At 34.7% G+C, this 9,855-nt stretch overlaps 2 protein-coding genes across 3 annotated transcripts in view; one reads left to right on the forward strand and one right to left on the reverse strand.

Moving 5' to 3' along the window:
• The window catches only part of LOC121855470 (replication factor C subunit 1-like), a 43,009-nt gene extending 36,053 nt beyond the window's left edge, over positions 1–6,956 (forward strand). The window contains exon 18 of the mRNA XM_042350427.1: positions 212–6,956. Coding sequence (XP_042206361.1) covers positions 212–319 — 108 coding nt within the window. The 3' untranslated portion in view covers positions 320–6,956. The remainder of the gene's footprint in view (positions 1–211) is intronic.
• Positions 2,379–9,618, reverse strand: LOC121855471 (protein ARV1-like). 2 transcript variants are annotated; one of them, XM_042350428.1, is made up of 6 exons: positions 9,488–9,618; positions 6,183–6,302; positions 5,271–5,421; positions 4,765–4,822; positions 4,428–4,579; positions 2,379–2,556 (listed from the first exon to the last, which is right to left on the reverse strand). In XM_042350428.1, exons 1-6 carry the CDS (start codon positions 9,587–9,589, stop codon positions 2,432–2,434), a joined length of 708 nt encoding a protein of 235 aa, XP_042206362.1. In that variant the 5' UTR covers positions 9,590–9,618; the 3' UTR covers positions 2,379–2,431. The 2 variants fall into 2 exon arrangements, with proteins under 2 accessions (XP_042206362.1, XP_042206363.1); XM_042350429.1 differs by having other exon boundaries at positions 9,472–9,615.
• Positions 9,619–9,855: the final 237 nt, after the last annotated feature.

Raw genomic sequence — 9,855 nt, forward strand, 5'->3', positions numbered from 1 at the left:
AAAGCGACTGGTGTTTGGTCCTCACCACAGGCTAGTTTCTTGTCATGATGAAGTTAACCAAAAAGTAATTTTAGTAATCTCTGGATAATATCTAAGAGCCTTAGATAGTTACAAGCACTTTCTCAAAGAATGCTCGACATTTTTATAGTGATCCAATTTGTCATATACAGTACTGTACTATGTGGTATTAAATGTTTTTATTTTATAACAGGTAAATAAAGGTATCAAAAAGGGCGGAGAAGCTGGCACTAGCAAAGGAAAAAGTCGTGGTGGTGACAACGGTAAAAGAGGAGGAGGCAAAGGGAAAGGCAAGAAATGATGATTGGTGAAGCAGTTTTGATAAAAATATCTGAAGTTAGATGTTCTTGTTAAATTGTATGTCAAAATAAATAATGCCTGGACTACATTGTGCGAGGAGAAGAATGATGATAAATGTTAGTAACAAGAAGATAAAATGTAAGAGACAATGGGGGAGACCAAGAAACGGAATGTTTGTATGGTTAAAAAGTCATGTGTAAATACGAAGAAGAAGGCAAGTGCTCTAATAGTTCTGAATGAAATGGATCCCTGGCAGCTGCTGCATAACAGAACCACTGAAGGCTCTCATAGTAATGTATGTTTTCTTGGTTTTATTTTCCAGTTTCTTTATTTTTTTAATAAATATTTACTTGTACAAAATAACACAAGGTCTGTATCATTATGCAGAATGTTACAGAGTTTAGAATGTGAGTAACAGCAAAGATTAACACTACAGAATATATTCGTGTAACTTGTGTTTACTGCTCTTTGTTTAGTGTTTTATATATTTTATTTTCAGTCATTATCATTACTCCATAGGGTGGTTCAAGAGGCACAGAAACCATTAAATGTGGAATTAATGGGAAATGATGCAAGGTAAATGAGGGAAAACAGTATAAAGGGTTAATACAAGTAGAAATATCCACAATACTTACTCATGCCCTTAGCTTGCACACACATTAAATGAGTCTTCAACATATACACAGATCCATCTTAACTGTGGCAACAACTTTCCAGAATAAATTGCTCAACGCAGAATTTTGTATGCAATGCGATACATACAGTACTGTACTGTTAAGGGAAGTCTCATTTAATTGATAATAACAGGCCTTGTGTATATTGAACATATCTAATAAACTTCTACAACAATAATCCTAATATTTATCGCTTGGGTTAACTTAACGCCTTAAGTATACTCAAATCCTCACCCATCCCCCAATGCAAAAGGACCAAAAAAAAAACTTTTTTGTCGTGGATTCATAGGAAATAGTTTATGGAGTGTGGAATTACGAGATAAATTCATCTATGGGTGCTGTGACACGTTCAACTGCTTGGCCTGGGCAGAACCTCCCCACCATCCCGCGTGGGTCGCACGTGTAGCGCCTTCCCATAGGGTAATGTACCAAAGTTAAGCAGTACAGGCATTTTATTAATTTTTTTGTGTGTATTAGATAGTAATTTCATGTGTTAGGTAGTAAATTAGAGTAGTTGTGTACTATTTATCAATAGTTAAGTAGGTTTTCTTGTTTGTGAATCTATTTCATGTTTTTTGGGGTATTTTTGTCAGTTGGAACTGAACCCTATTTTTCCCATATGTTTATCTATTTGTGATACATAAATTCAGTTAATGATTTTTTAACCTCACCCATTCATATATCAGGGGATACCTGTAGACTAAATATTAAAGAAGTGTAGTGTGACTTCGCTTGTCCATCCACGAGTCAATCAGCTGCCTAGCTACAAACTGACCCTAGGCCTCAGATGCAAAATTTGAGTGAACAGACTACTGTACAGTATAGGCAAACAGGAAAAGTTAAGTAAGTTTCTGCTTCTGAGTCATTTCAGAATAAAAGTATTTAAAGTATAAACATGCAAATTTTAAGGCTGCAGATTTACTTCCAGTTTTAAAAGTGTTTTAAAAATAATGTAGTCATAATTACAAGGAGCATTATGTGAAGAAACAGTTTATTAGGCTTAAATCCTTATGGACTCTATTTTATTCTGTAATTTAATTCACAGTTGTCATATGCCTTCTTGAGGCAACTGTGATAATGGACACTGGCGGGGGAACCATGTAATATGTGTCTAGGATGTCTGGTCTGTTGTATTAATGATGAGATGATCACAAAGAAAATATTTTTAAAATGTTACCTTTACTCCAAAACCAGGAAATAAAATTTTAATAATAGGAAGATGGAACACAGAAGCAATAAGGGAAAGTGGAATAAAGAGAAAAGAGAAAGAAAATGGCCCAAAATAAAAGAAGAATGAATTACAATAAAAGGTTTTTGAACTGGTTTCAGCAAAATATTCAATGGAGGTTTGACCTTAAAGAATTTTAGGGCATGGAGAAGCAAAACTATTTTCAGGCCTTGTACTGACCCAATAACATATTTATTTGTACAACAGGAAGTCACAAGATATATTCTTCATATCTGTTGATCAATAATGGATGTAGGACAAAAGAGGAGCACAAACTGGTGATGAAAGCTGCAGTTACAAGGAGCACACTTTCTGTCCTCCCTATATGCAGTGCAACTGAAAGGAATAAAAATATTCATCAGTGTTGAACCAATTGATTTATTATAAGAGATCCAATTCTCAAAATATAATGGACACTGAATACAGTATCAGATAACTAATGTCTGAACTTTAGTCACTAAAATATGTGTATTCAAGATATCAATACAAATCACAAGTCTAAGAACAGTTAGCTAAGGAGCATTTATGAGATGACTCATAAGTTTATTTACTAGAGGGAAAATGAAGCACTGAGAAAAAAAACATAAAACAGTAATGTATAAGTATAAAAAGTAAAATGTTACTTAAATGAACTCTTTAATTTAATAATGAAAGTGAAAGTGAGACCTATAGGTATGACTGCCCATTAGGGGCATTGTGGATATAACTATATAATAACTGGCATTGCACTTGACTGCCTTCACTTCCCCCTGCTATGTAAAGTTAGGTTCTGTACTGTACTGTACCCATTTACAGGTGAGTGGACTGGGAGTATCTCAGGATCAAACAGGCAATCTTTAAGATGGGAAGCGATTACTGTATCCATACAGCTGCCACATCCCAAATTAATTAATACTTACTGTATATTAAAAAAAATATTTGTAACATTCATAATTGTATGATTTTTGTCTCAAAGTGTAATTACAAGACATTGTAGAAATATGTCCAGTGTTTTACAGATGTGTGTGGATGAGCAAGACAGTACAGTAAAGAGTATCGACCAAAACTATATTTTACAAAGAATTGAGCTTTCTAAATATGAAAATTAAGAACATAGAACAATTTTCTTTTATATGAGAGTAAAAAGAGGAGAATTTAGACAATGAGGCAACTGGCTCAATGACCGTGAGTGATGAGTCTACTTGTCTTCACGTGAATTTGAAGAGTATTATGTGATTGTGAGCAGAAACTAATAATTGTATAGTACAAGTATCCCCCTATTTACAATGGGGGTTCAGTTCCTGAAAAACCCATCGCAAGGCAAAATATTGTAAATCGGGATCATTATAATATGAGGTTCAATGGGATACGGTCCCAGCCAGTCCAACACCCGCATGTATCACCGAAAATAAAATTCCCACACTAATAATACAGTGTACATAAAACAATTAAATAACACTCTCTACATCATTAAGAACAAGCCTGGTCATCATTACATGACCCCTTCAAGGGTAAGGGGACTCTTGAAGGTGGAGTGGAGACCTTCACTCTGACTCCCACACAGACTCTGGGACATCTTTACAGTAACAGAAAAACCTAGCAAAAATCACTTCACAGTCACCAAAACAGAGTACAATGTGAACCTTAGTGCTTTTCCTGCATTGTCACTGAAAAAGTGATCTGCACTAACCTTGGTGATCCCTCAGGTGCCACTTGTAGTGACAGCTGGGGATCACAACTTACTACTGTATATGTAGAGTACTGTACATTATTATCATGTACAGTATGGTTAATTATAGAAATCTTTATTTTGTATAAATTTGCCATTTTTCTTTATTTTGTATAAATATTCTTTTCGTCTTATGTATAAATTATTTGAGTTATTTAGTCATAATATAATCATTATAGCAGAAGGATATAAAACTTGTCTGGGCTCTTCAGGGTCGGGGACAGAACCCCATGTTATTGATATACGATGGCTTTTTGAGGTCCCTAACCCCATCATATAAGTCAACACCTGTAGTTTATTTCCTATTATATTTTGGACAAATTTGATAGCAATGTCCCTCCGGGTAAATCTTGGCTGGCATTACTGTACAAATTAGCCGTCTGTGAATTCCTATGACCTTTCTAGTGTGACATTCACATTTATACTGAGAAAAAAAAGTGTTTCAAGTTTTAAACTACTGTACATGCAAGTAAGTTTTGACACACATTACTGCACTAACCTCTGGTGCTTTGTATACTGGAGATAAAGATGAATGCTAGCATGAGTCCTTGAAATATAATACTGGAACCTTGATACCAAATGATGGCAGCAATGTTTGCCAACCGGCCACACTGACCCAGCAACACACTGTTGTAAATGTGTGACCAAGTTCTGAAAATTACCTTTAGGTTAAGATTTAAACTTGAGGAGGATAAGTTTTCCTCAATCATTAACATAGATTTATTTGGATTGATATAGGTACCTGTATTGTATATAGAAGAGGAATACTCATAGAGAAATATTGCCATAAATTAAAGGAACAGGGTTTTACTAACAAACTTATTGGAAGTACTTGCCTATAGGATAATTTTATCCAGGAATAAAGGACGATTATAATTCCAAATATTCCAATTTCTGAAAATAGATTTCAAAGGTTAAGAAAATCTGTAACATATTCAGCCTAACACTCTCAACACTAATATATTATCAGTATTATCTTTCATGTTATATTTAAAGACTTGGTTTTATTTTCACCTGTGTGACTGTCAAGTAACATAACTTTCACAAGGTTGTAAGTACTGTCCAGTAATTTTGCTTTGGAGCAGCTCATTAAGTGCAGTTAATTCGGTTAAACAATTTTCAGTTACATAACTGTACTTACATCTGGGTTTAGGCATCAAGTCTTATTCTTTCATCACTTGGGATGGTGTATTGTACATGTGGTCTATAACTTTATATACAATATATATTTCAGAACAGAGTGCAGGGTATACAGTACAGTACCCTGTATATAAATTTGACTCTAACAAGAAACCTCTTGACATTATTTGCACAATTTCGTAAGATCAAGACTGTTACATACCAATAGTAGTTAAAATGCACATGATATATAAGTAAACTTCATTATTTTTTATTCCATTTCCAGCAGAGAGATTTTGTGCAAAGTTACTCCACCTGACGTATCCTTCACTTAACACTAGAGACACTGCCAGCTTCATGTAGAACTGAGGAGTCTGTAAAAATACAATATACGGTACAAGTATATTTAACAACATTGTTTACCTGACAGCATATATTAATCAACCAAATCAAACCTAACCTCACCAAGAATTCTTAGGTTAACTCTGGCTTGTATTCACACACATTGCAGCTCAGTGCGGGTGTTTACTGTGATCATACTGGTCTTGTGCATGTACAGTACAGGTATAGTCCGTTTGCTTTGTCAACAAGTTATAACATAGGTATGTAGTAACAGTCACCTTCATATTTTAAAGAATTAAAGGTGTTCATAACATTTTGTGTTGTCTTGTAATTTTTGTAATAACAATACTGTACTTTAATAATACTTTGGCAATAAAAATCTGAATATATAACAGATACTTTATAGTAACAGTATAAAAAGGATTAAGGGAAAGTTTATAATTTCTGTACAAAAACTCTGTTAATGACCCAAATTATCATGATAAAGTAACACTGGCTAATTATATGAACAGTACAAATTTAATAACAGCTCTCACAATGGCTGATAAACTGAGTTTGTCACATTGTCTCTCACTCAAGGTTTGGTGAGGTCTCTAAAGAATCATTTAATTCCCGGCAATCGAGAACATTTCTATATAACGTCCCGGCAATTTCATGTCATTTTCTACATTTGTCTTGCACCATGTCTCCTATTATAGTTCTTTCTTTAAGGTTTCTATGCTTCTTGAGCCATCCCACACAAAGAGCAAAGGGGTTTAAATATAATAGCCAGATAGAAATAAAAGAAACTCACAAAGTTTTCTGCATTGTAGAGAATATGTCGATACGCAGTAATCTCTTGCAACATCATATCCATGAATATTATACTCTTCTCACACTCCACGTAGCGGTCAACTATCTGCCCGCACGTACTCTGTTGAAGAAAATTAATTTAAAAAAAGCCTAACCTCTGGATCAGTAATAACAGCCTCAGTGATGTTTTAGTTTATAGATACAGTACTTAATCTGGTAACACTCTGGAACGAGGGTGTGGGCTAACTGGCAGCTCTAGAAAATTTTTGTATCTAAGACAGCTTCTTACTTACCTCAAGAATATCCCCCAAATTATGAGGATTTACAATTTTCATAATGTGTGCCAATTTTTTAAAGTTCTGATCACTACTGTAATTTATGTTGACTGGTGACCTGATGTACCTTCTTAATATGACTGTTTCATACACATTATGTGATTTATTAGAGGATAAATAATGTAATGTAGCAATAGCTAGTAAGTTGCTGTTTGCATTTCATGTTATTTTTTATATAAAGTTGCATACAACAATGTTTTCTTTATACAGTTTGTTATTTAAGAAGCAAAACATTCATCTGAGTTTGTGTAGGTGTATGGAAACAAATCTTGAAACAGTCTTCTAGTAGGCCTGTGGTAACATGGATTACATTAGAAATTGGAAAATCCTCAAACAAGTTCAGTCTTGGTCCCAAGAGTTGCAGATTTGAAGGACTAAACCTGTACACTACATATAATTGGTGTACATAGATAATACAGGTAAATAATCCATTATATCCATGTAGTGTATTATTATCCTTTAGAAGAATGGAAGAAAAAATTAACATGAAAAAGGTCACAGAAAAATAGTCATAGTATATTACAAGAGAAAGATGAAGGTTAATTTAGGTCTGATCTTGTTAGAAAACGTTCAAAACAAACCCCAACCTGACTTGCAGTAATAGTGAAGGAGACATTTAACACCAGAGGCAGTTGTTCAATTTCATTCATATTTTCCACAGATGTTGTTTGGATGATAGTAAGTAAATAAAATGATACATTAATGCACAGAACCTAACTTTCTAACCGGGGGGGGGATGCATATCGAGTAAAAAGAACTTACTTTGATATCAGGTATAATGAAAGCACTTTTGTGGGTGTAAGAGTACGATTGGTTGTTGAACTGAAACGTATTTCTTTCACTTAGTTCTCTGCTGCATTTCGAACACTTGCACATCCTGCCAACTGGTCTATATTGACAGGTGATCTCTTGGAGATGATATTTATCCTCCACAAGCACGGATAACTTGTGATATAATACTGAACGTGATGCAATATCAATGCCATTGAAAACAAGAAGGCTAGCTTCTCCCTCAGTCCTCCATGAGGAATAACAAACAGTAGCTTTACGAACATACATTTCACTTAGAATCCAATGCTACTCAAAAGAAAATGTAAATGCATCAAGACCCATAATATGGGATTCGATTCTAATTACAGTACAGTACTGTATATGAATCATATCCTTTAAACATACAATGGGTTCAAGAACCAACTGCACAAAAAGAAAAAATGGGTATTTGTGCAATAAAACCAGGAAAGATAATGAAGCCAATATTCATGGTAATAAAGCCCCCAATGAGAGGCTCTGTTGTTAAATTTAATGTTTACATAGACTGAGATCACTGATTTATAGTTTACAACGAGACACGAACACATGATGCCACGGAAGAAATGTCAGTGCAATCATTGAATGTGAAATAGGTTTAGTGTTCAAATTGCATTTAGGCAATTTCTACCTCATACATTCCTCAAACCTTGAAGCCTCTTGGAAACATGTTTATTGAAGAAAAATTGCACAGTAAGGAACACCGAAGAAATTAGATCAAAAAATCTCCACCCACCAATTCTTGTCCCGCATTTTCTACCCCACTGGGGTTAGGGCTCCCCACAGGGGTTAGGTTAAGGTTATATCTGAACAAAATACATCATAAATCAAGCATCTCGTGAAAAATTTTGAGGGTGTGTTAAAACGAATAATTGCCAGGGTAAATCATGATTTCTTACGATAATTTGTATAAGCCGTGATTCACGTGTAGCTACAGTATAAAAACATAAATAGTGGTGATGGTTTATTACTATTATATATAAATTATTAACCTGATGAGCATGAGTGGCATCAGAAAGTTTCACAGGGTTGAGACAAGTTGACTACAGTATTCTTATCATTAAATCTAGTAAATTTGTTCATATAAATAAAGTAATAATCAAATACCATTGTATTTAACACTTAACCCTTAAGCCCCGAGTTAGGGTGCTGATGGCAGTACCCTCCCCCCCGCCCCCCGGGGGTTAAATCGTGAAAAAAATCAACTTTTCCAAAAATAATAAAAAAAAATAGTGGGAAAGTAGGTGGACGGTCTGGAATATCACCCAGGGCGCGGTAGTCGGACATTCTGGAATGTCACCCGGGGCCTAAGGGTTAATAAGAAGTAACACCAAGTTAAACGAGTATACCCCTGTACATTAAAATAATAAATTAGTTAAGCGTTATAATGGTGATTGATTCCGTGCTTTGGCTGAGACATTAACCCTTTCACAGCGGGAGGTTACCCTAAGCTGAATAAAATGGCCTAGCGGTAGCCAGAATAAAATGGAAAGTGCGTGACATGCGCTGAGAAGGTTAACCAGTGGCGTGGGACACAGTCAAATCTGTTTACATACCCAAAGAAAATAAGTATGGGTCCAACAAGATGGAAGATACGGTATTTTGGTTTTACTTATGTTTTGTTTTAAGTACCTCAACACTTCAATTAACAAATGGTTGAAGTATTCATAGAACTTCCTTAGAGATTCATGAACCCTTACAATAAGCTAAGTATCTGAGAGTACTGTTAGGAGAAAGGTGAATTGTAGAGGCATAAAATTACTGCCATATCAGTTTTTCGGTTTTCTAACCCAGAATTTCCCTCTTCTTTCATGCCCGGCTCATTACAGGTGATGTACAATCATAAAGAGAAAAACGAAACAAAATTGAAATTGCAGGAAAAACTTGTCATATTGTGGGAAATTTAACTAAATCAAGCCACAGCTTCCAGTGTTTGCCCCCCACCCCTCTATTTTCTGTACCTTTTTTGTGACTATTTCTGCTCATTAACCCCACACTTTACATGTTTTAACCCCACACTTTCCATTATTCAAGGCCTTACCCAATCTGTGGAGTATTAATATTGAAGGACAGATTAAATTAATGCACAAAACACTTCTACCAAATATAGCTGCTGGATCAAGGAAACAGTGTTTTTTATATACTAGCCATAATATATTCTTACACATTCCAAAAGTTTAATAAAGCTGCCATCAGTTCTCTTGTACAGGGCCTTGGAGGGCGTCACACAAGATATACACCAATACCCGCGAGTTGTGTCTGCCATGGAGTCACAGTACAATGTTAATAAAACACCAACATAATGCCTAACTTTTTTTAAATAATAGATTGACCAATTTATCTCAGTCTCGTACTAGATAAAAATTCAAATTAATAAAAAGTTGCATGTGAATAATCTAGGTTTACTTAAGTCATTTTAACAGTAAATTATCTAGTTATCTTGTTCGTTATATAATTTTAACATCAATATTGGACGTTTATAAACAAATCTTTTCAGGAGATAATAATGATGATGATGATGATGATGATGAT

Source organism: Homarus americanus, unplaced genomic scaffold (genome assembly GCF_018991925.1).
Source record: "Homarus americanus isolate GMGI-L3 unplaced genomic scaffold, GMGI_Hamer_2.0 scaffold48406, whole genome shotgun sequence".
In the NCBI taxonomy this organism is placed as follows: Eukaryota; Metazoa; Arthropoda; class Malacostraca; order Decapoda; family Nephropidae; genus Homarus; species Homarus americanus.

What these genes read in the sequence shown, in the direction of transcription:
- LOC121855471 (XM_042350428.1), bottom strand. Translation starts at nt 9,589, where the DNA reads ATGGCAGACACAACTCGCGGGTATTGGTGTATATCTTGTGTGACGCCC. An exon ending in TCTACAATGCAGAAAACTTT is followed by an intron (nt 5,422 to 6,182) that starts GTGAGTTTCTTT and finishes GTATTTTTACAG; the next exon opens with ACTCCTCAGTTCTACATGAA. An exon ending in TGGATAAAATTATCCTATAG is followed by an intron (nt 4,580 to 4,764) that starts GCAAGTACTTCC and finishes GGTAATTTTCAG; the next exon opens with AACTTGGTCACACATTTACA.